Here is a 26,631-nt window from a genome sequence, read left to right as displayed (position 1 = left end):
TCTTGGCAACGCCGTTACTGAGGATGTAAAGTCGTGCGTTACTATGTGTTACTACGTTGGTTGAATGACGCAAGAAAAGTCTGAGGGACATGGACTCACGGAGACAAGAGTTGTGACGCCGTTGCAAACGCAATGCTATAGGTAGCTGTAATATTACCTGACTATAGCCGATAGCCTACAAACCAGGGCCATGCTACAAACTACGCCCACATGAAGTAGATATCACCTGTGTAGAACTCGTTGCGAAATGATAGACTCACCAGCATTAGTAAACAGCCGCTATGTTAAAGCAGTAGACATGACACTTTGTGTAATGACAATAAAGGCGTTCTATTCTATTCTATTTTATTCCATTCTATTCTCAGGAAGGCTCTGTTGTAGAGAACCTTCCTAGCGAACCTAAGTAACTTTTTATTTAAAATACTCCTAAATCGGCAAAATCTTGACTTGAATCTATCTTTAAATGATTAAACTGTTTTAAAACTTTCAAATGTCGAAAGTAGACAGAAGGGAAGTAATTCAGTAACGGTAGCAATTTTAACAACTTTAACGGTTGATTCACAACATGAAATGACTTTCAAACATAGCAAAGGTTACTACCTAGGTATCGCAATATCCGCAATACTCTTGTATCTAGTTGAGTTCTTCAAATAGTGTGACCTATGTTTTTTTTTTTTTTAATGAAATAAAAAAACATGAAAAGTAATACCAGTTACTTTGCCAGGTAACTTATTATTCATACAGTCAGGTAACTGAGTTACTTACTCAATTACTTTTTGGGAGAAGTAATTTGTAACTGTAGTTAATTACTTTTTTAAAGTAAGATTAACAACACTGCTCATATTTCAAGTCAGCGCTGTACTGTATATCATCAAAAGAACACTCAATTATCACCATACCTCCTGTTTTTTCATTTATTGGATTTACATTTATAGAAGAAAGAGTTTTTCATACAAATATTTAGTGTGTTTAGAACAACTTCTTCAGCTAACTCAGTAAACTGTTACAAACCAAACCAAACCGGCGACTATGGCAATCAATCGAAATAATAGTTTTCATAAGAACATTATTGTGCTACTCAAGTTTCCTTACCTGGGTCCTTCTCAGCTCGTCTCCAGAATGTGAGCTGTACGTGCCGATGAAATAAGCACTTTTCTTCTCTGAGCCTAAATTATGACAAAAACAAAACTTTATATGACCCTTGATGAAACCACATAATGTGTTAGACTAGTCATGTTTGCACAAATTCACACAAACCTGTGTACTGATGTTTGTGTAAACTGTTATCCCCGTAGTAAGTGTCGAGTTGCATAGACGACTGCGCTCTAGGGTAGTTTGAGCTGTGCCTCCTGATCCCGAGCATCGCCGGTGAGGATGTCGCGCTCCCACCTAAAGAAGAATATGAAGACGGATATGATGATGTCCTGACTAAAACAAACTTTCTGAAGCAGAGGGGCGGTTCTCTCACCAGACTGGATGACCGGAGGCATGTGTATGGGGCTGGTGGGGAGTGTCGGCTGCGAGCGGTAGCGGTCTCGCTCCAAAGTGGAGACCGGTGTGACAAAGTGAGTGTAGTTCCAGCCGTCCTGGTTCACACCCATTCCAAAGACACGCGGTGAATTTCATAGGTAAATTCCCTGTCCTAAAATGTCTACAAAACATGTTTGTGTCATTCTGACCTGTTTGTAGAGGCTCCTCAGCTCTCGGTACTGCCACAGTGTGTTCAACACCTGAGCAGCTGCTTTCATAACCTTCATTGAATACCTGCAAAAAGGATGGCAAACTCACAAAATCAGATTGTTCACTCCATAAGAGCATTATAACAACCCATGTGTCGCACCCTTTGCCTCTCCCTTTGCTGATTTCCACCAGTTTCTCGATGCCGCCGCTGTCAGCCAGAGCTTTGGCGTTCTCCATGTTGCGGCTGGTGACCTCGTGCAGGGTGCAACAAACGGACGCCACTGTGTCGTCCGACAACACAGATGGATTTCCGCCAGGCAGCCGGTTTATCAGATCCCGCATGGCGTACTTTCCTGTTGAAGTACACAATGATTTGTTCATAGATTCCGCCATCAGTTGATAAGACAGCTCCCACAGACATTGCACCACGGCGTCCCGTAGGGGGGGACGTTGAGTTGGCTATCAATGTGATAAACTCAAACACACGCTGCGTTCTAACGCCGGATTTAAGTGGAAATTGGACAAAAGCTTTACTTCATAGAAGCAGGCAGGAGTATGTAAAGTGTGATTTGGTTGAGGATTCAATGTAATTATTAAATAGCGCCATGCATGCACTTTGAAATGTTGTGACAAAAAAATCAATGAATAAAATAAGTGTTACTTTGGCTTGAAACATTTATGAAAAATGAACGATAACTGCCCATTTTTTGCATTTAACCAAGAATCTAGACTGTTTTACGTTCATATCCACAGAAATTCCGCGTCGACAATTTAGCATTTGTTCACAAGAATTTTCAACTTAAAAAGCTCTTTGTTTTGTGACGGCTGCCATGTTGGATTACACAATACCGTAACTTTGGCTTGAAATATTTACGTAAAATGAATGATAACTGCCCGTTTTTTTGCTTTTAACCAAGAATCTAGACTTTTTTACATTCACATCTATTGAAATTCCGCAATTTAAACATTTATTTACATGAATTTTCAACTTAAAAAGGCCTTTGTTTTGTGACGGCCGCCATGTTGGATGACACAATACCGTAACCTTGGCTTGAAATGTTTACGTAAAATAAATGATAACTTCCCGTTTTTTGCTTTTAACCAAGAATCTAGACTGTTTTACGTTCATATCTATAAAATTCTGTGATTTAAGCATTTATTCACAAGAATTTTCAACTTAAAAAGCTTTTTGTTTTCTGACGGCCGCCATGTTGGATTTTGTATTTCTACAGAATAGATGAGTTCAACCTAAATAAGTTGTGATTGTATATAGAAAAATGCAAATTTTGCTTTTGTTGAGTAAGATTAAGATGATTCTGTATGCTTTCCTCAAGTATTAAGTTTCTGATGTGAAGATTGAATGATTTATTAGCTGTTGAAAACATCCACCAAATTAAAAAAAAATTTAGTTGCTATTTTGGGCAAAAACTTGATAAAAAATTTGAGAATTTTATATCTATTTTAAGTTTTGTTATACTTGTATAAAACAATAATTAATCAGGATTTTATTAGGGAACGACTTTGAATTTTCTCATGTCGCTGCTCATGGAGACTCATGCATGCCTAAAGGCAGGTGCCTGTTTTGGCTGTTTTACCTCGCTAGCGGCTTTGGTTTTGAATTTTAAGTTTTTTAAAATAGGGCCCTACGGATCGGCTGTGACTACTGTGTCCCATCAAGTGATAGTGAAGTCTATGATTTGTTTTTGGCGGGCAGGGCAAACACTGGTAGCGTACCTATAAGCTCCTTGTTGCGTCCGTCGAGCGCCATGTTGCGCAGGGCAGTGGCGACAGAGCAGACGACACGGTCGTTGTCCATCCTCAGCAGCTCTACCAGGATGGGCAAACCTTTCTCCTTGCGCACCGCTGCTCGGATGTAGGTTGAGAACTGGACATAAGCAACAACACGAAGTTACATAGTCACTGATCTTTTCATGCCCTAATAGGGCTCTTTCAACACTTTTTATATGTTGACTTACAGTGTATCTATCACAAAAGTGAGCACACCCCTCGCATTTTTGCAAATATTTAAGTATATCTTTTCATGGGACAACATTGACAACATTGACAAAATGACACTTTGACACGATGAAAAGTAGTCTGTGTGCAGCTGATATAATAGAGTTAATTCATTTTCCTCTCAAAATAACTAAAAATATAGCCATTAATATCTAAACCCCTGGCAACAAACGTGAGTACACCCCTTAGAAACTACGTGCATCCCTAAATGTCCAAATTGAGTACTGCTTGTCATTTTCCCTCCAAAATGTCATGTGACTTGTTACAGGAGTGAGAAAGCCCGCCCGTCTCATCAGACCATAGGACATGGTTCCAGTAATCCATGTGCTTTGTTGATATGTCTTCAGCAAACTGTTTGTGGGCTTTCTTGTGTACCGTCTTCAGAAGAGGCTTCCTCCTGGGGTGACAGGCATGCATACCAATTTGATGTAGAGTGCTGCGTATGGTCTGAGCACTAACAGGCTGACCATCCACCTCATCAATCTCCGCAGCAATGCTGACATCACTCCTGTAACGAGTCACATGACATTTTGGAGGGAAAATGACAAGCAGTACTCAATTTGGACACTTTGGGATGTACGTAGTTTCTAAGGGGTGTGCTCACTTTTGTTGCCAGGGGTTTGGATATTAATGGCTATATTTTGTGTTATTTTGAGGGGTAAATTAAATTACCTCTATTATATAAGCTGCACACAGACTACTTTTCATAGTGTCAAAGTGTCATTTTTGTCAGTGTTGTCCCATGAAAAGATATACTCAAATATCTGCAGGAATGCGAGGGGTGTACTCACTTTTGTGATACACTGTAAATAGTCACAAAATGTTAGGGATAATTGGCTGAATGGCAACATTTTACATATAAAGTATTAGGGAAGCGTTATTTGATTCTCACAGTTCGATATTGTGACGTTGTATCGCGGCAGTATTAGGGGAAAAGCTCATGGTTTTGCAGAAAGGTTTTCTAACTGCCCAAGTCCTTCAAGTCCTCCTGTATTTTCCCTCAGATTTATATATTTAAAAAATGATATTGACAGTTCTATCCCTGTCAATCTAATTTAATAATTACCTCCAAATTGTTATTTTTGTGCTACTGCAGCTTAGCTAAGAGAATGCCTACATACTGTATATAGCCAACTTAAAACTAAATTCTAAGCAACAACGTAAACATTGCGAATATTGGAACAACCCTAATATACAGTACATGCACATGAATGTAATACCGATAGGTTTTATAACTAATAGTTTTATGACTAATACATAGGATAAAGTTGATAATTCAGATAACATGATCATGCCCAGAGACCTTCCAATTTCCTGCAGATAGATTTTGGAGTGATCCCGCAGCCCCCTCGAGCGTGGCAGAGTTTGAGCTTTCAGCCAGCAAGTTGAGGTATGGTTTGACCACCAATGGGTGCCACAGTAGCTCGGCACCCCTCAGAGCCTGGGAAAAGCCTGGAATGGGTCCGCTGGCGTCCCACTGCTCACATTACAAGCAGAAGATAAACACAACAAGATAAAGAACTTGTCTTAGCATTGGGGTTTTTTCCCTTTTTTTAGTTTACTTTTTCATCTGGCCAGTCTGTCCTCTTCCTCCCACGCCTCCTCTTCCCCCAGCAGATGTAGTCCAGTTCCTTAGCTGTGGAGAACCCCAGGAGGGTGTCGAGCTCCTGGTTGCCAAGGAGCCGAGAGGATGGCATCTCTACCTCCAGCCGATATGAAAGGTTCCTCAGTGTGCACACGCTGTTCTCTACAATCTGAGGAGGGTTATGTCAACATTTCCATTGGGACTGTAACTAGTAGTCATTTCCCTGTTTTTGATTTCAATTTCTCTGTTTTGGTAAAATGACACAGAAAGATATGTTAACATGTTGAAAACTTTCCCACCTACAAGTACAGTGGGATGAAAAAGTATCTGAACCTTGTGGAATTTCTCACATTTCTACATAAAATCACCATAAAATATGATCTGATCTTTGTGAAAATCACACAGATAAAACAAACTGTCTGCCTGAACTAAAACCACTCAAATATTTATAGCTTTTCATATTTTAATGAGGATAGTAGGCAAACAATGACAGAAGGGGTAAAAAAAGCAAGTAAGTGAACCATCACATTTAATATTTGTGCCCCCCCCCGGCAGCAATAACTTCAACCAGACGCTTCCTGTAGCTGCAGATCATTCTGGCACATCGATCAGGACTAATCTTGGCCCATTCTTCTCTCCAAAACTGCTGTAGTTCAGTCAGATTCCTGGGATGCCTGGTATGAATCACTGTCTTTAGGTCATGCCACAGCATCTCAATGGGGTTCAAGTCTGGACTTTGACTTGGCCACTCAAGAACTTGTATTTTGTTCTTTTGAAACCATTCTGAAATTGAGTTACTTTGTGGTTTTTGGATCATTGTCTTGTTGCAGCATCCATCCTCTTTTTAGCTTCAACTGTCTGAGAGACAGCCTCAGCTTTTTCTGCAAAACATCCTGATAAACATTTGAATTCATTCTTCCATTAATGATCGCAAGTTGTCCAGGCCCTGAAGCAGCAAAAAAGCCCCAAAACATGATATTCCCTGCACCATGCTTCATGATGGGGATGAGGTGTTGATGTTGGTGAGCTGTTCCATTTTTAGCCCACACATGACGTTGTGTGTTACTCCCAAACATTTCAACTCAACTGGTTTCATCAGTCCAGAAAATATTTTTGCCAAAACTTCTGTGGAGTGTCCTAGTGCCTTTTTACGAACATTAAATGAGCAACAATATTTTTAGACTTTTTTTAGGCTTCCTCCGTGGAGTCCTCTCATGAACACCACAGAGATATTGGACTGCGCCAGTGATTTCTGTAAGTCATTAGCAGACACTTTAGGGTTCTTTTTTACCTCTCTGAATATTCTGCACTGAACTCGTCATCTTTGGAGGATGGCCACTACTTGGGGGAGAAGCAACAATGCCAAACTCTCTCCAATTGTAGGCAACTTCTTTGACTGTCGATTGATGAACATCCAGAATTTTAGAGATGGTTTTGTATCCTTTCCCAGCTCAATACAGATCAACCATCCTTGATCGCAGGTCTTCAGACAGCTCTTTTTACCGAGCCATGATGCACATCAGACAATGCTTCTCATCAAGACAATTCTTACCAGGTATGTGTTTTACAGTGGGCAGGGCAGCTTTAAACCACTCATTAGTGATTCAGCACACATCTGACTTAAATTGTTTGGGAAAAAAATTGTTTCAATTGCTCTTTAAGTCTCCTTAGGCGAACTGATACCAGAGGAGAAATGGAACAACATGTGGCGGTCACACTTATCAACATCACAATCACCTAAATGGAAGGAATTCAATTGGAAAAACTTAATTCGATACTTCATCACACCCAAAATTAAAAGTAAACAAACAAGCAGCCAACAATCTTGCTGGAGACGATGCAACGACTTGAATCCAGACCATATACATATATTTTGGACATGCATTAATATTCAATCATTCTTGGAGAAGGTTCACTCAGCTCTCTGTGATATGTTGGGATACACAATTCCGAAATCCTGTCAGGTATTATATCTGGGACTTTTAGAGGATGTAATACATAAAGAGGACCAGTATATTGTGAAAATTCTCCTTGTGGCTGCAAAGAAGGCCATAACAAAGAATTGGTTAAGAACTAAATCTCCAACATATGAACAATGGCTGCTAATAGTGGATGAAATACTCGATATGGAACGGCTAACATATAGGCTAAAGATAAAAGAATATTTGTTTTGGAAATACTAGGGGAAGTGGCTGACTTACAGGGAAAAAGGGGTATAATATGGATCTCTGGCTCATCATGATAGAGGAGAACACATGCCCGTTTGGTGCTCATTAGTAATATTTTTCATTATGTTTGGTGTTGGTGTTATTAAGTGGAGGGGAATGTTGTGTTTGTGTTTTTGTGTGGAAAATTAGAAATAAATAAATAAAATTTAAAAATTGTAAAAAAAAAAAAAAAAAAAAAAAAAAAAAGTCTCCTTAGGCAGAGGGTTCCCTTACTTTTTCCTCCTTCTGTCATTGTTTGCATGCTATCGTCATTTAAATATGAAAACCTATAAATGTTTGGGGGGTTTTAGTTAAAGCAGACACTGTTTTTACATATGTGTGATTTTGAAAGATCAGATCACATTTAATGATTTTATGAAGAAATGTGAGAGATTCCAAAATGTTGAGATACTTTTTGTAATGTCATGCTGATTTTCCATTTGTTTAAGTCTTTGCTTTCTTATATTTTCAGGTTTTATTTGAGTAAATACAACTGCCATGTGTGTGTGTGTGTTTGTGTCACCTTGCTGTCATAGTCCGAGGTATTGACACAGGCTTTGAGAATGTGGAGCAGTGAGTCCACCAGACCCTCACAGCAACGCAACTGACCTCTGGCCTCCTCTCCAGCCGAGCTCAGGTTCCTGACACATTCACACGGACAAAATTAAGAAACTTGAACAAGGTGGTTTTTAATTATTTGTATTTTTATTCATTTTTCAATTCTCTTTTGTGCTGTGCAGGTGTGGAAAGTTACGCATGATATTTTCTCTTGTTGCTGTAAATAAGTCGGGTTTTTTTTTGTTTTTTTTTAATCTTTCTTGTAAAATCTGTAATTTTACTTTTACTGAAGTACCTTTTGTTGGAATTAATTTACGTGATTACATTTTAAAACGCTTTTGTTACGAAGTAAAAAAAAAAACCAAAAAAATCAATTGAAATGAGCGGGAGGGAGGGATTTGTGCCAACAGGGAGAATCTTTCTGATTTTCTCTAATAACTGCAGGGCCAGACAGCAACACAAACTCCATTATATAAAGAAAGGCCATCTGCATCGCCGATTCGCTACCATGTTGGATGGGGTTCCTCATCGGCACAGACTTTGTAAACGTAAAAGTCAGGATACATTACAATCTTAAAATAGCACTGTCTTCAAATAGTAATTGCAACCAACTATGAGTGAGTGAATGTGTCTAGCATTAATGAAACAAACGTTATTGATGCTACTGAGGGACATGATGTTGCTAATTAGCATGGCTAACATAATTTACATGAGAAAACCACTGAATTTAAAAAAAAATGTCATTGTCCCACTCACACCCCTTTCATAAAAAGTAACTACAAAACTTTGAGTAAATTTTAAAAACGCTACTTTTTGTTTTATTTGAGTAGATTTCTACACCACTACTTTTAGTTGAGTAAAATTTCATAACTGTAACAGTACTTTTACTGGAATAGACTTTTTGGTACTTTTTCCACCCCTGGTGCTGCAGCTATTACAGCAAAGTCTGAATTTGGCCTCTGGGCATAAAAAAGAGATGATTTTATGTTATCATGCCAACTTGCTTTGAGGCGCAATAAGCGACTTTCCCCACATGGAGGCTTCAAAACTGTCTGGATACAGCAGCAGAAGAGCCGCACAAAACTGACAAGAAAATGAGACCTCAGACAATGGTGCTTCAGTGCACACCATCAAGACAACACTTGACTTATTTTACATTAGGATTTTACATACGTATTACAGTTGGTTTAACATTTAGCCAGGGGTGAAAGTGGGCCGTAACGGTCTGGAACGCCGTTCCAGTATAAAATTTGGGGCTTTGGGCGGTGGCTTTGATCCCGAAAATATGACGGCAACAATCAAACCTCTATGTTAAAAACAAAACTCCCAGGGTGCCACACACCCATCTCCAAGAAGAAAACAATCTACAAACGTCAGATTTACATACAGTACACAAATGTTAACAACAAGCCTAATAAAGTGCTTGTGAAGTGTCATCCGTTTCCACTGATATTTGTAATTCATTTATTCCAAAGAGTTCTCCCAGCGTGTGAATCTGAGTCCGACAAGACACCCGACTTGCATCGAGGAAAACCACCCTGCCTGGCCTCTAGTTGTCCAAACAATTGGCGACATACTGACATGGGATCAGCATGGATAGTCAGCTATGATTGGTTCAAATGTATATGCTTTGGGGCAAAAAGAAAAATAGAAAAAACTTGTTGAATTCATGCAATAAAAAAGGGCAATGCAACGGAGAATTGATCAGATCTTTAAGAGAAAGGAAAGAGTTGAAGAGGCATATTTTATTTTATTTGCTCTGATCGGGGAGGTCCAGATCATCTTCCATGTTATGCCTGACCCCAGAAATAATGAACAGAAAATTTTTGATTTTTTTTTTTTTTTTTTGAAAGCTTTATATGGTCCTTAAACATAATATAATAAAACATTTTAAACATTTTTTAAACATCAATTTGTATATATGTTTTCTAATTTATATAATGAATGATACACTAAGCATTACATGCAGTTGTTTTAATAAAACTAATATAAATAATAAAGAGAGATCAAACACAAAAAGGTTTTAAAACCATTTTTTCCCCTTTGCAATAAGGTCCAGAAATGCATGTCTCAAATGTGATACATTTGGGAATATAGTTAATTTGCACTTTGGATTTATTTTTGTTCATTTACCTATGTTAGGCTACATATGTATTTCCTTATAATATGTTGAAAAAAATGTTTGCATTATCTACAAAATATATTCCATTTCACTGTGCATAATGTAAGTCATTTGTACCTATTTTTGTTAATGTATGTTACTTTTTGAAAAATGATAGTAATGTTAGTCATTGTTTACATTACCATTATTATCATTATCACCATAATCATTACATTACATTACGGAAGTTGGGGTTACTGTATGGTGTTGTTGTTAACTGTTATTTTGAACATCATTAAAAAAATAAAATAACATTTTTGAATGAAAATAAGTTTCTCATGTACAGTATGCCTTGTAAGTATAATGCAGTAGCCTAATACATGTGTAAAACCTGTTGTGTTTCATAGGTATAACAGCCGAAAGCAGTTTTCTTTGCATTTCTGTGGTTTTAGGGGGTTTGACAAAAAAAAAAAAAAAAAAAAAAAAAAAAACCTGGCATTTATGTCAGGGAGTTCCGGCAACAAAATCTAGCCACTATTAACCCTGGGTTAATCTTTCGGGTGATTGCGAGGATTGTACAAGTACGGGTTCCGTACTACAGAGCCCCTAAAGCAGGGGTATCCTACTCCGGTCCTCGAGAGCCTCTATCCAGCTTTTTTTTACATGTCTCCCTCCTCCAGCACACCTGACTCAAATAATCAAGATCGTTATCAGGCTCCTGCAGAGCTTGCTGATGAGCTGATCATTTGGTCCGGCGTGTTAAAGGAGGGAAACATGCCAGATAGTATGTGGTGCACTCTAGAAACTATCTGGTGCGCACCAGAAACAATCAGGTGTGCACCAGACAGTATGTGGTGCGCACCAGAAACAATCTGGTCCTGTATCACCCTGATAGAGCTCACCTCAGACATCCGGTGGTGTTCCGTAGCAGTAGAGAGGATTGAAACTTGATCTTGTGTTGTTCACGGTGTGACAAGCTACTCCACCCTGAGTGGGGGATGACCACCGTGTTGGTCAGTGTGGTCAAAGCATCCCGAATGATGGTCATCTTCACCGCGTCGCAAGAGGAGAGGTTCCAGAGGACCCCTACAGGAACGAGTATGGGTGAGTTTCAATCTTCAACCCTTTATATTTAGAAAAAAAATAACCCTACAGAGACCTAGTATCCACAAACGCAGACATCACATTTTGGGTCATGTGGGCTGCAATAATACCATTTGTATACAGTTATTAAAACTACGTTAATAACATTAATACAGTGGGGCAAATAAGTATTTAGTCAACCACCATTTGTGCAAGTTCTCAGACTTGGAAAGATTAGAGAGGCCTGTAGTTGTCAATATGGGTAAACCTCAACCATGAGAGACAGAATGTGAAAAAAAGCAGAAAATCACATTGTTTGATTTTTAAAGAATTTATTTCCAAATTTGAGTGGAAAATAAGTATTTGGTCACCTACAAACAAGCAAGATTTCTGGCTGTCAAAAAGGTCTAACTTCTTCTAACGAGGTCTAACGAGGCTCCACTCATTACCTGTATTAATGGCACCTGTTTTAACTAATCGGTATAAAAGACACGTGTCCACAACTCTCAGTCAGTCACACTCCGAACTCCACAATGGCCAAGACCAAAGAGCTGTCGAAGGACACCAGAGACAAAATTGTAGACCTGCACCAGGCTGGGAAGACTGAATCTGCAATAGGTAAAACGCTTGGTGTAAAGAAATCATCTGTGGAAGCAATTATTAGAAAATGGAAGACGTACAAGACCACTGATAATCTCCCTCGATCTGGGGCTCCATGCAAGATCTCACCCTGTGGCGTCAAAATGATAACAAGAATGGTGAGCAAAAATCTCAGAACCACACTGGGAGACTTAGTAATTGACCTACAGAGAGCTGGGACCACATTAACAAAGGCTACTATCAGTAACACAATGCGCAGCCAGGGACTCAAATCCAGACGTGTCCCCCTGCTGAAGCCAGTACACGTCCAGGCCCATCTGCGGTTCGCTAGAGAGCATTTGGATGATCCAGAAGAGGACTGGGAGAATGTGTTATGGTCAGATGAAACCAAAATAGAACTTTTTGGTAGAAACAAAGGTTCTCTTGTTTGGAGCAGAAAGAATACTGAATTGTATCCGAAGAACACCATACACATTGTGAAGCATGGGGGTGCAAACATCATGCTTTGGGGCTGTTTTTCTGCAAAGGGAACAGGACGACTGATCTGTGTAAAGGAAAGAATGAATGGGGCAATGTATCGAGAGATTTTGAGTTAAAATCTCCTTCCATCAGCAAGGGCATTGAAGATGAGATGTGGCTGGGTCTTTCAGCTTGACAATGATCCCAAACACACAGCTAGGGCAACAAAGGAGTGGCTTAGGAAGAAGCATTTCAAGGTCCTGGAGTGGCCTAGCCAGTCTCCAGATCTCAACCCCATAGAAAAGCTGTGGAAGGAGTTGAAAGTCCGTGTTGCCCAACGACAGCCACAAAACATCACTGCTCTAGAGGAGATCTGCATGGAGGAATGGGCCAAAATACCAGCAACAGTGTGTGAAAAACTTGTGAAGAGTTACAGAAAACGTTTGGCCTCCGTTATTGCCAACAAAGGGTACATAACGATGAACTTTGGTATTGCCCAAATACTTATTTTCCAACATGATTTGCAAATAATTTTTTTTTTTAAATCAAACAATGTGATTTTCTGTCCCATCACCCCCCCCCCCACACACACACACACATTCTGTCTCTCATGGTTGAGGTTTACCCATGTTGACAATTACAGGCCTCTCTAATATTTTCAAGTGGGAGAACTTGCACAATTAGTGGTTGACTAAATACTTGTTTGCCCCACTGTATAATATACAGTATAAACAGAAATATACAGGTTATGGCCCCCAATACCGCTATAAAGTTATTCATTTATTCATTTTTAAAATTTCAAAGTATTTAAATGGATAGACAAAACCTTGATCGTTATGATGATCATCCTCGATTATTCACTGCTAGCCTTCCCATTTAAAATGCATTGGACGTCTGACATTGTCAGTGACAGCAATGAGATAAAAGAGTGCTCTGTAAAGGGTTAAAAATTTGAAAATGAATTTTTCCTGTGTTTTAAAATAGTGCTGAGAATCGTTTGGAGACTAAGAGCCATCTGGTGTCTCCTGGTATCAAACAGTATGTGCGGCGCGGCTGAAGAGCTGTCGCTGGCACTCTGTTTCAGCAACACATTATCTCGCATCCTTCCTGACCCGCACTCAGTCAAAACACAGCAGGCACTTCTCCACCCACACACAACAATGCACTGCCAGTCTGGACATTTTTCATCCAGAGTGATTGTATATCTGATAAGACAGCCGGACCAGTCAAGCATTTTCCAAATGTTCTGATGATGAAGCCAGACTGATGTTCCAAACCTACCAGTCACCAGTTCACGGACTTCGTTGTCTGTTGTCTTTCTGAGGAGGCGGAGCAGCGCAGGGACTCCACCACAGTTCCTCAACGCCACCTTGTTGTTGTCTGTGGCTTTCCCATACACAAGGTTCCTCAAGGCCCCACAGGCACTTTTCTGTACTTCTGCTGCCTTGTTGTCCAGCAAATCCACCAGGTGCTGGATACCTCCTAGGTGACAGACCTGCAGAAAAACAAATGGTTTAACTACCCCCACCTCTGATTCACTCAAATCTGTTGACAGGCATAACTTGGATTAAACACAGGGCCGGCCAAGCCTATACGCAGACTATGCAGCTGTTTAGGGCCCCTGATCACTAGGGGGCCCCTAATCTGGCAGTTGTTTAATTTATATTCTATTTTGTTTACTACAGTTTGCTTTATTTGACTTTTGTGAGTTTTGATACTTGATTACAAGCTTAAAAAAAATAAAACTTCTTCCTTAACTTCTTTCTTTCCTCTTTTAGAAAAAGGTTTGGCGCTATCTACTGTAAGTACTGACAATCATTTGGGGTGAGAAATTTGACGTATGCAGTGCAACAAAATCTGATGAATTTACAAAATATGGACGTATGGGTTGGATTACATGTATGGGTTTCACAGTACACTGTGACGAAATGGTGGGCCAAAAATACGGGCCCCTTTGCATTATTTTGCTTAGGGCCCCCAAATGGCCTGGGCCGGCCCTGATTAAACAGATTAAAAATAAAAAATAAAAACAGAAAAAAACAATGACTCAAAGTAAAGCCATCTTAAAACATAGAACAAATCTTAATTCAGTATTCCATAATGTTTAAAAACTTTTCTTTGCCTACGTGAAGCGCTTTGTGCCCAGAGGGCAACCAAGGACACATCAGACGGACAAATGTTTCCCATCACATAACTTTGTTGTGCTGCAGTTATTTATTGCACAGGAATTAGAAGTCCAGTGACAGAAGAGAAGAGTTTGGCACCAATATTTTCTACATTTGAGTTGGAGCAGATGGTGCTTTGGCTCAGTTTGCCTGCCAGCATTTCACAAAAGTAAAAAGATTAAACCGAGAATGTACTTTTGGGACAACAGACTAGAATGTTATGATGCACGCGCCATTCCGTTGGCATATTCTATTACATTGCACATTTAAACTATTATTACTTTTCAGTCATTAATATTAACTTGTTGATACTAATTGAACGGTTACGTAACTTGAGGGGGTATGCAAAGGCTAATTTAACAACTACTTTTTACAAACAAACAAAAACTATGTAATAATAAACAACACTATGAAGCTATTATTTAAATCTCACATTCAGTACTGGTTGGAATGAAATATTCTTACATCTGTTTTGGGAAAAAAATCTCACAGGCCTATGTGCAGGTTAAAAAAAAAAAAAAAAAAAAAAAACAATAGAGAGGTGACAAGCCACAAATAGCCCTCGCACCAGATTTTGGATACTGCCCATAGCAAAGCAAAACTGAAGATGAGATCTTGCTCATGTCTCATTTACATCTCTGAGAAATGAATCAGCAGTAATCGAGACCAGAGTGGTTTTCTCAGGTTTCTCAAATTTGTCTCATGAGAAGTAAGTCTCATAGTGAGAATTTCATGAGAAGGTCTTGAGAATAGTTGTACTGGCACAATTTTTCAATACAGTCTCACAGTTGTCTCCTTTTAAGATCTCACCAAGAGACAACTATGAGTACTTGTGTCGATCTGAAATGCATCTCAATTTTATCTCCTTACTTGGAGTCACGATCTCAGTAATGTCTCAGTAAAAGCTATGGATGAGCAAAGTATTTTATTTCTTCAACTTGCCTCAAAGCAGCCTCTTTTAGTGATCCCGTGGAGCAACCTTATATTGTGCCAGTCACAAATATTCCTCAATTTGATCTTCTTCCAGTCTGCAATTGCTCATTTTGGGTTTTCAAGGTTTCTTTCATTGTAAGAAAGAGTAGTGTATGCTCTGACATGTCCAATCACATCATAATTCATCTCTTGCCAAAATCCGAAAAAATATTATAATTGGTCAAATAATTAAATAACATCTGGTTCATTTGGTTCAACTTGTTCAATGTAAAAATTAGAGATGTGACCGAAAATTCGGCGATGAAAACTATCGGCCGCTCAAATACATTATCGGTTTTTGGGTTTGAAGACCAAAAGTTTACCACAAAAGAGTGTGAAGAACCTTAGTCCTCTTATTTGATGACGTAATCAAAAAAGGGGCAACACTCTGGCATATGATGTCTCGCTAAAACTACTGGCTCACAGGCAACATGTCTGCAGTTTGGAAGTTTTTTTTTTTTTTAATATCACAGAAATATACAGTATAAATTATTAAATGAACCAAAATATAATACATTTTCTTCATCGGTGATACACGCTTTCTGAAGTTGCTTTCCATTGATGTGCCGCATCACATAGAGCACAGTGTGCGTGGCTCAGTGGTAGAGAACCTAGAGGTTGTGAGTTCAACTATCTGTCCTGATGAGTTCATCTAAGTATCCTTGAGCAAGACACTGAACCCCACGTTGTTAGGTCAACAGCAGGTAGATGAGGATATAGTATCAAAGTGCTTTGAGTGCCTGAAAGGTGCTGTACAAGTATAACTCAATTTTTAATTAAGAGAATTTCTCTTCTCAAATATTGCTCGTCTGTTTTTCTCGAATCAATCTCCTTTGTCTCAGTGATGTCTTTGCTCATTTTGACTAATAAGCAGAGAATGAGATAAATTTGAGATGATCAAATTCATCTCACGAGACGAGATTAAGCAACAGATGAGTAGCGAATTTTTGCTATGGGTGCTTTCACAAGAGTATGCGCTGGAAGTAAAAGTTGAATGTGAAACGTTTTCGCCATCACTTGTACCACATGCCACCGTGACCTCACCTCCACTTTGACCCTGTTATCTCCAAAACAAAGGTGCTGTAAATAAGCGGCTGCATTGGCCTGCACGGATGGGAAATGGTGCTGTAGCATGTGGATGACCTCTGGCAGCTCAGGGTCTCGCCACGCAAATTCCCTTGATGGCAAAGAAGCGAAAAGACAAATTGAGTTCTTTATCTTTGTTCTACACCTGTGATGTTGATTATGTAAATTATTTTCAGAAACCAAGCAAAAACAGACAAAAATTGGAATGTGTTTCTAAAACAAAACTAAGCAGAAAGTGACTAAGCAATTCCTCACTACTGTGTTTTTTTTTTTTTTTTTTAATTGATGCCAAGTACCTGTTTTCAACTCCAAACAAAACTGTTGAAAATCTAATTACATATTTTTTTCGGTGCACCTGGGGTCTTTGTGGATGCTTTCAATGGATGGAGTGCGGGTGACCATCCGCTCAACCAGCTCAGAGTGCTGATGCGAGTAGAGCGGCTCGCCGGGGATCCTGAAGGAGTCGACGTATACGGTGGCATTGTTTAGCCCGTAGCTGCTTCTTTGGTACGGCAGAGTGCTGCAGTGGCTTGTGGCTCGACGGAGTGTCCCCACACCTAGTAAATTAAGGAAACGACATAAATTATCTGGATTTAAATCATTCACTGAAATTAACAGCAAGAGACACCAAATCCACTAAAACCTGTCATCGTTGGCATGTTTAAGTGCCATTGACGGCGTCCAACCTATTTTGACTTGGGGGAAAGGCAAATCGTTCTATCGCTGCCAGCCTCTCCCAGTCAAAATGGAATGGACATCTTTCGCTATCAATGATAGCCAAGGTAATTCATGACATAACTATAGGTGGGACTTAACGCATTAATTACGATTAATTTTTAAAACATAACGCATTTTAATCGCAGGTTACGTTCCAATCATGGAATCTTAAGTCCAGAAATTTCCAACACGCCAATAAAGTGCACAACCATTAGCTTGACTGATGGCTTTTGAAATTGAGAATTTCAATTAAAAAAGCACATTTTAACAAAAAATTCTTCCTCTTAAAAGGAACATCGGACTTAGACTTGTAGTCTCTAATAAGCCAAATTTGTTCTCTTTTACCAAAATATGTTATTAGAAACACATAAAATATTGCCATTGTTTAAAATATATGTATATACATATATACATATATATGTTTTGACCTACGGAGGGCACCATGTTTTAAGTGTGCAATGGACGCTCAGGGTGATGGCGTAGATTGTCGCTGTCACTGTCACTCGACGAACACTACACTACTACAGGTCCTTCTCAAAAAATTAACATACGTGATCAAGTTCATTATTTTCTGTAATGTACTGATAAACATTATCCATATATTTTAGGTTCATTACACACAACTAAAGTAGTTCAAGCCTTTAGTTCAAGCCTTTTATTCTTTTAATATTGATGATTTTGGCAAAAAAGTCATGAAAACCCAAAAATCCCTATCTCAAAAAATTTGCATATCATGAAAAGGTACTCTAAAGAAGCTAACAACCCAATTGTCTGAATCAACGAATTAACTTCAAACACCTGCGAAAGATTCCTGAGGCTTTTAAAAACTCTCAGCCTTGTTCATTGCTCAAAACCGCAATCATGGCAGAGACTGCCGACCTGACTGCTGTCCAGAAGGCCATCATTGACACCCACAAGCAAGAGGCTAAGACACAGAAATTTCTGAGCGAATAGGCTTCCCCAGAGTGCTGTAACAAGGCACCTCAGATGGAAGTCTGTGGGAAGGGAAAAAGTGTGGCAGGAAACGTTACACAACCAAAAGAGGTGACCGCACCCTGAGAAAGATTGTGGAGAAGGGCCGATTCCAGACCTTGGGGGACCTGCAGAAACAGTGGACTGAATATGGAGTAGAAATATCCAGACCCACCGTGCACAGGTGCCGCATTCCCCAGGTCAAGCCACTTTTGAACCTGAAACAGCGGCAGAAGCGCCTGACCTGGGCTACAGAGAAGCAGCACTGGACTGTTGCCCAGTGGTCCAAAGTACTTTTCTCAGATGAAAGCAAATTTTGCATGTCATTCAGAAATCAAGGTGCGAGAGTTTGCAGGAAGACTGGGGAGAAGGAAATGCCAAAATGCCTGAAGTCCAGTGTCAAGTACCCACACTCAGTGATGCTCTGGGGTGCCATGTCAGGTGTTAGTGTTGGTATACTGTGTTTTATCAAGGGCAGGGTCAATACAGCTAGCTATCAGGAGATTTTGGAGCACTTCATGCTTCCATCTGCTGAAAAGCTTTATGGAGATGGAGAAGATTTCATTTTTCAGCACGACCTGGCACCTGCTCACAGTGCCAAAACCACTGGTAAATGGTTTACTGACCATGGCATTACTGTGCTCAATTGGCCTGCCAACTCTCCTGACCTGAACCCCAAAGAGAATCTGTGGGATATAGTGAAGAAAAGGTTGAAAGACACCAGACTCAACACTGTGGATGCTTAAGGCTTAAGGCCGCTATCGAAGCATCCTAGGCCTCCATAACACCTCAGCAGTGCCACAGGCTGATTGCCTCCATGCCACGCCGCATTGAAGCAATCATTTCGGCAAAAGGATTCCCGACCAAGTATTGAGTGCATAGCTGATATAATTAATTGAAGGTTGACTTTTTTTGTATTGAAAAACACTTTTTTGCATTGGTCGGATGAAATATGCTAATTTTTTGAGATAGGGATTTTTGGGTTTTCTTGACTTTTTTGCCAAAATAATCAATATTAAAACAATAACAGGCTTGAACTACTTTAGTTGTGGGAAATGAATCTAAAATATATGAAAGTCTAATGTTTATCAGTACATAACAGAAAATAATGAACTTTATCACAATATGCTAATTTCTTTAGACGGACCTGTATAGGGTTACTGCAATTCCTTCTAAGCTGCGAGACGTCCAACACATACGCTCATCGGTTAAAAGCGGCGAGTACTTACTATTTGTGTTTTTATGGAGTCTTTTATTACCTTTTCATTGCCTCAAGGTACTTTTTGCATGTGTTTCCCTCCCATACTTTTAAGCATTGTGTTTTCTTGTGATGGGTTTAAAGCAGATTTTTGATCTGTTGACCACATTAGTCACGTAGCATATTCAAACCAACCTTATTTGATATTACTACGTTTAAGTATTTTCTTAAGGCATCTTTAAAATGTTCTGTCTGTATGCAGCTAAACAAAACAAGCTGAAAGCGCACGGTACTACAATGACTGTCAAATTCGCCCCTTGTAGGACGTTTCGCCGGTGTACCACATTTGGGCAGAACACCATTTTTTTTTTTTTTTTACCTACTCTTGTCTCGTCTCATTCCGTGTTTCCTGTTCATTTTGTTGTTGCTGCTCGATTTGTGAAATATCGACAGCACTGTCATGCTCATTAATGTTCCTCTCGGGTTCAAATTGAAAGGGTTGAACAGATGACATGTTTATGTCGCAAGAGTCATACTCTGGAAGCCCGGCAGCGTAACCATGTGACACCACCGCCCTGCAATGTCAACAACAATGGGGACCTACTAGTTAGACTAATTTTACAAATTGTATAAAAACGAAAACATCAAGTGGGGTTTCAATATCAAATTATTTTAACTCATAATAACATTTCTTTTAAGAAGTCTTTCCATCCGTAGATCCTTTTAAGACACTTTCATCTTTGTATTCGCAGCATTAAATCAACAAGTGAGAAGTTACTACAGGGTGTTCCAAAATGTTTGACCCGATTTCGTAGGCCAATAATTTTGACAATTTTCGTTGGAATGACCTCAAATTTTCACAGCCTGTGTAGAAACGTTTCAGGTTTTTGTGTGTGACGTTTGGCATTTGCCTGTTAGAGTATGCTCGTACTCAGTCACCGAAGACAGTGCAACGTGCCCTATTCACAAATTTTGCAAAGAAGGCACCAACTACAAAACAAATTAGGACTTGGCACCTAAAATCTAAAAAAATTTCAGCGAGTTTGGCACGAGCCGAATACCAACTCGAAGTGTGCAGAGTCACAGGCGACGCTCATTTTAAACATTTATGAAAATCTGTCATAGGACCAACAAATATTTGTACTTTTCTTTGTAAATTTAACCAATACAACTTATGACCTAAAACATAAAGTGTATTTTGTTTCATTAAGACCCATCAAGTCGTTTCTGAGATATGGCCATTTGGAATGGGGTCAACCATTTTGGAAAACCCTGTATAATTTGTAACCAACAATGCCAAGTTCAACAAATGGTTGTGTCAATCCTGTCGGTTTTCATACTTCCCGCGATGTCTTTAAAATTTCTTTTTGAATACCTTTCAACAAGATTCAATTTTTTAATGTGAAAAATTATCACAGTGGAATTTGAAGGTCCAACAATATTATTAGATATTGCAGTACCTGCACCTGTCCCGTAGACCGAGCCTTGTAGTTCTTGGGTGGGGCTGTGATACAAGGGGCTGTGGAAAGTGTGGTCATCGAAAACTGGCGTCATGTGAGAATCTGGAGACAACGCTGCCCTCAGCTCCGGGTCAATCTGGCCAGACTGACTGGCGTATGAACTGTGAAGGCCTACAGATATACACGCAAAGATATTCTTGTTGAGGTAAAAACATACGCGGAGATCAAGGGTAGGCGGGGGGGGCCTTGTGGCCGAAAAATATAATTGCATGTAATTGACTTTCCTATACAGTGTATATGAATTTTTAAAATTAAGATTTTGCCGGTAAAACGTTTATAAAAATTGCAAAGTAATAAAACAAAACAAAAAATGCATGAAATGAACAACAACAAAAAATTATTATGAGTCAAAAATAAATTTTCAAACAGATCATATGACTAGCACCTTAGAGACGTTCATTTGCTTTACTTAGCCATAACCACCTGAGGACAGAAGAGGCAAGATGGATAATGATGTAATTTTTATCAGACCTAAGCTTTCAAAAGCGACAATTACTGAATGGGAACCAATGATTGAAGATGTGGACCATGAAAAGCTGGAGAGCACTGCCAAAATGGTGAGCGAAGTTTCAGTTTCCCGACTAAAGATGCTAAATTTACATCAGAATCACTACCGGGTGTACCATATTCAATGGAGGACGATCTTGGCTAAAAGCATAGCTTTTAAGCAGCCTGATTAAGAATTCCCCTAAAAAATGATGTGAAACAAAAAAAAAAAAGTTCATTTTCAACGTATTATTATAAATATTCCTGCCTGGAATATTCATTCAAAAAGTATGCAGCCTTCTGTTTTGCTTGCTGCCATTTTCAAGCTGACCATGGTGAGGATTCGTTTCGCAAGAGTGTGAGTGACTGGAAAAAACTTGGCAGTAAATTGGATATCTACTCGGAACGCAAAAATCGGCATCTACTTCTCCACGAAGTAAGACAAAAAAGGCGCGCGCTCACACCCCCACACACAGCTGGGATGCCTGTATTTACATATGTACTTAAGTATGGGCTAAGCTACTAACCGAACATATATCTTGGAAGTTAATTTTATTGCCGTCACTGCGTTTCGGGTTCATCAGCATGTTTTGCCCCCCCCCCCCCCCCCCCCCAAAAAAAAAGTCAACTCTGCCTATGGGTAAAAATGCTTTGGAATTCTGCTCTCTAAACTTTTTTTAATGTGCTTCTGATGCTAAATTTTTGGGGCAATTTACCAGCTTGTTAACTAATTGACTGCGGCAGTGCTGGGCAACAGCATCCTAATTAGCCGCACCAGTTAATTGCTATTCTTGTATATCTAATCTAGGATGATTGGTAGATTGCTGGATTGTTCGAGGTAGATTATTGTGGTTAAAGACTTGGGTGACGTATTAGGTCACTTAGAAGGAAAACCACTCAGCTGGAGAACAGGAGGCTTTTCTTTGTAGTTCACTGCCTCTCAAACGCACTCTTGTGCATCTTTCTGCTGTCCTCGCACGCTCAAGCACAACAAATGCATACAAAGTGTGCAGGAGTGCGTGTGCACTCGTCAATGATAGCCGCACCGTGAAAAAAACAGAAGAAAGAGTGCTTCAGTTGAGAATCGAGTATAAAGCAGATGCTGATGGCAGTCTAAAGCCTTTTGCTTTTGCCAGATGATAATCAGCTGATGGCTTTGTGATAGAGACCTCGCTATGTGGGTCACTGGGAGAGGCTTAGTGATGTGACCAAAGGGTGATGTTGCAACATCCGCAATGCTACGACTACTGTAAATCTCCACCAGATGTTGGTTGTATGCTTAAAAAGGACAACTTTGTTGTCATGATAATCTGATTGTTTTTTTATGATTGGGGAAAAAAAACATTTGAATCGCTGTGAATCAGTTTAACTCATTGTCTGCCATTGACAGAGATAGACGTCCAATATATTCTGACTGGGAAGGGGTGGCAGCAATCATCTGAACGTCTGTAGTCGTCAATGACAGTCAGTGTTAACCCATTGCTTCTTCTGATGGAAATAAGGAAACATAACTGACCTATAAGGCTGTCAGGGCGTGGCAGGGCACTCCTTTGGTACAAGCCATACGGGTCAGCTCCGTAGGCCAGTGACTGACTCTGTCTAGGCAGCGTGGCTCCGTAATGCTGGGGTACCGCGGTCATCCCGGAGCGGAGGGGTGACCCCAACAAACCCCTCCCCTCAATAAGGGAGAGAGTGGAGCCAAGACGGCCGACGCTGCTAACACCTCTGTCCTCGCCCGGGGAGGAGGGTGACGGGCAGGAGGGTGGCATGCTGGTTCCGGGGAAGACCGTGGCCAGTGGTTTGGGCTCGGAAAGGATGGGGGAGTCGTAGGTGCTACCTTGGGATGTCCGTAATGAAATGCGGGAGGGGGAGACGGTGCCGGCAGCGGTGCAACCGGGAGACTGGCTCCTGGAAGGAAGGGATGCCATCCTTCGCAGCATTCGGCCTGTTGGCTGAGAGAAGTAAAGACACCAGATATTCAAAGCTACATTTACTGAAGACTTTGGATCTATGCTGGTCTTTTGTGTCCATATCACTTCTGAACCATTTATAACCATTTGTAAGGTGATTTTAAAGGTAAATTTGATGGACTGAAACCTCGCAAAGGTGGGGCTTCTTTCTGATGTTTTAATTTCCACCTTTAGCTCTTTTAAATACATACAGTGGGGCAAATGAGTATTTAGTCAACCACCAATTGTGCAAGTTCTCTCCTACTTGAAAAGATTAGAGAGGCCTGTAATTGTCAACATGGGTAAACCTCAACCATGAGAGACAGAATGTGGAAAAAAAACAGAAAATCCCATTGTTTGTTTTTTAAAGAATTTATTTCAAAATTAGAGTGGAAAATAAGTATTTGGTCACCTACAAACAAGCAAGATTTCTGGCTGTCAAAGAGGTCTAACTTCTTCTAACGAGGCTCCACTCGTTACCTGTATTAATGGCACCTGCTTTATTATCGGTATAAAAGACACCTGTCCACAATCTCAGTCAGTCACACTCCAAACTCCACTATGGCCAAGACCAAAGAGCTGTCGATGGACACCAGAGACAAAATTGTAGACCTGCACCAGGCTGGGAAGACTGAGTCTGCAATAGGTAAAACGCTTGGTGTAAAGAAATCAACTGTGGGAGAAATTATTAGAAAATGGAAGACAAACAAGACCACTGATAATCTCCCTCGATCTGGGGCTCCATGCAAGATCTCACCCCGTGGCGTCAAAATGATAAGAACGGTGAGCAAAAATCCCAGAACCACACGGGGGACCTAGTGAATGACCTACAGAGAGCTGGGACCACAGTAACAAAGGCTACTATCAGTAACACAATGCGTCGCCAGGGACTCAAATCTTGCACTGCCAGACGTGTCCCCCTGCTGAAGCCAGTACACGTCCAGGCCCGTCTGCGGTTCGTTAGAGAGCATTTGGATGATCCTGAAGAGGACTGGGAGAATGTGTTATGGTAGATGAAACCAAAATAGAACTTTTTGGTAGAAACACAGGTTCTCATGTTTGGAGGAGAAAGAATACTGAATAGCGTCCGAAGAACACCATACCCACTGTGAAGCATGGGGGTGGAAACATCATGCTTTGGGGCTGCTTTTCTGCAAAGGGACCAGGACAACTGATCTGTGTAAAGGAAAGAATGAATGGGGCCATGTATCAAGAGATTTTGAGTGAAAATCTCCTTTCATCAGCAAGGGCATTGAAGATGAGACGTGGCTGGGTCTTTCAGAATGACAATGATCCCAAACACACATCCAGGGCAACAAAGGAGTGGCTTCGTAAGAAACATTTCAAGGTTCTGGATTGGCCTAGCCAGTCTCCAGATCTCAACCCCATAGAAAATCTGTGGAGGGAGTTGAAAGTCTGTGTTGCCCAACGACAGCCCCAAAACATCACTGCTCTAGAGGAGATCTGCACGGAGGAATGGGCCAAAATACCAGCAACAGTGTGTGAAAAGCTTGTGAAGAGTGACCGAAAACGTTTGGCCTCCGTTATTGACAACAAAGGGTACAAAACAAAGTATTGAGATGAATTTTTGGTATTGACCAAATACTTATTATTTACCATGATTTGCAAATTAATTCTTTAAAAATCAAACATTGTGTTTTCTGGTTTTTTTTCCTCCACATTCTGTCTGTCATGGTTGAGGTTTACCCATGTTGACAATTACAGGCCTCTCAAATATTTTCAAGTGGGAAAACTTTAGTGGGAGAATTAGTGGTTGACTAAATACTTATTTGCTCCACTGTATATGCTTTACATGAAATTGTATCTTTTATCTCTATCGTACATTTGACACAACCAAAGCAATGATATCTACTTTTTTTTTAATCCTCGCAATCCGATTCATGCCAACTGTTGTCTGCCACCTCCTTGAGCATCTGACCAATCACTGTCCCCCTGCCTCTTGTGTCACCCACCTGTTTCTCATTGTCTTTTCTCCTTGCCTGCCTGCGTATTTAGCTTTAGTTCAGTCCTTGTCAGGTCATCGTCTTTGAATGTGCCATTTCCTGTTCTCGCCACATTCTTCATGTTCCCTTGTTTGAGTAAGTTCCTTTTCCTATTGTGATTGTTGATTTTTTTTTACTTTACCTTTTTCTGTTGTTCCAAATAGTTTTGTTTGAGATTTCGTGAAATAAATACTTTTGAGTTCTGCATCATCCCTTTCTGCCTCACCTGTCTCCATGTTCCCTTACAAAAAAAATCTGGACACTAGGGGTATAATAATAGATTTGGATCAATTTATCAAATGACACAATCAAACAAAATCTATATGTTAGACAAGCTGTTTTGTTTTAAAAAAAAAAAAAAAAAGAGAGAGAAAAGAGAGCTCTTAATGCTAAACCTATTGCTCTTAAGAGAGCAATAAGTTGTCAAATTTCAAAATTGCTTACTTTTTTTAAATAAATGAAATTTAACTGATTGTGTTAAATGTCGAAATAATTTCACATTAAATTGATCAAAGGTCCTTGAATCACGTCGAATTGTGGCAGACTTTGTAATATTGGCAAATTATTATTGTTCAAAGAATCAGCATCGTATTGTACCATCATAAAAATGGTGATTTACACCCCAACTATAAAACATTTAAAAATGTTTTATTTATTTTTTTGTCTCCCTACCAGATAAAATCACAAAGGTGTAATATAATTATACTATTCTCGCAGTCAGACATGCGGGCATTAATGACGTCACCAGCCACAACAAAGCGTCGCCATATTGAAAAGGGGGCAAAACACGAGCAGTTGCTCTGTCGTGCATTGTAGTACAAATGCGTTGAAGTTTTGTCCTATTTGCGATCTTTTTTTCCGTCGGAATGACTAAAAGTTGCTGTGTTGCGGGTTGTAACACAAGGAAGAGTTCGGAGCCGCATTTGAAGTTCTTCATTCTTCCTCGTGAGAAGAAAAGAAGCAAATGGCTGAAAGCAATTAATCGAGGAACAGTAAAAGAAGACGGTTCCGTGGATCATTCTCGCCTGTGGGAACCTAAATCCAGGCACATTTACGTTTGCAGCAGACATTTTATTACTGGTGAGTAAACTTTAATAGATTTTTTTTTGCCCTAATTAGCTGCTACGATTCAATAGACTATGCAGTGGTTATTATTGCCGTAACCGAAAACTTGCAAAGCGTTTTTTTTTTGCCGTGAACTGCTCTGATTGCTCAATCAGTATATTATTGGCCTGGTGGGAATAGGTTATTTTGCCGTGACGCGACTCATGCAC

At 39.9% G+C, this 26,631-nt stretch overlaps 1 protein-coding gene across 7 annotated transcripts in view; it reads right to left on the bottom strand.

The window, feature by feature from the left end:
• LOC130911866 (plakophilin-4-like) overlaps positions 1-26,631 on the bottom strand; it is a 45,711-nt gene that overhangs the window by 2,275 nt on the left and 16,805 nt on the right. For 3 of the 7 annotated variants that reach the window (XM_057829478.1, XM_057829479.1, XM_057829481.1), the window contains exons 7-21: positions 22,922-23,357; positions 20,860-21,030; positions 16,868-17,069; positions 16,471-16,603; positions 13,571-13,784; positions 11,050-11,233; positions 8,012-8,129; positions 5,259-5,450; positions 5,000-5,176; positions 3,415-3,565; positions 1,841-2,033; positions 1,680-1,764; positions 1,469-1,586; positions 1,258-1,389; positions 1,093-1,166 (exon numbers count right to left, since the gene is read on the bottom strand). In XM_057829478.1, the coding sequence (XP_057685461.1) occupies positions 1,093-1,166; positions 1,258-1,389; positions 1,469-1,586; positions 1,680-1,764; positions 1,841-2,033; positions 3,415-3,565; positions 5,000-5,176; positions 5,259-5,450; positions 8,012-8,129; positions 11,050-11,233; positions 13,571-13,784; positions 16,471-16,603; positions 16,868-17,069; positions 20,860-21,030; positions 22,922-23,357 (2,580 nt within the window). The remainder of the gene's footprint in view (positions 1-1,092; positions 1,167-1,257; positions 1,390-1,468; positions 1,587-1,679; positions 1,765-1,840; positions 2,034-3,414; positions 3,566-4,999; positions 5,177-5,258; positions 5,451-8,011; positions 8,130-11,049; positions 11,234-13,570; positions 13,785-16,470; positions 16,604-16,867; positions 17,070-20,859; positions 21,031-22,921; positions 23,358-26,631) is intronic. The other 4 variants (XM_057829482.1, XM_057829483.1, XM_057829480.1 and 1 more) reach the window with 4 other exon arrangements.

Source organism: Corythoichthys intestinalis, chromosome 2, assembly GCF_030265065.1.
Source record: "Corythoichthys intestinalis isolate RoL2023-P3 chromosome 2, ASM3026506v1, whole genome shotgun sequence".
In the NCBI taxonomy this organism is placed as follows: domain Eukaryota; kingdom Metazoa; phylum Chordata; class Actinopteri; order Syngnathiformes; family Syngnathidae; genus Corythoichthys; species Corythoichthys intestinalis.
This window is presented reverse-complemented; position numbering and strand designations above follow the sequence as displayed.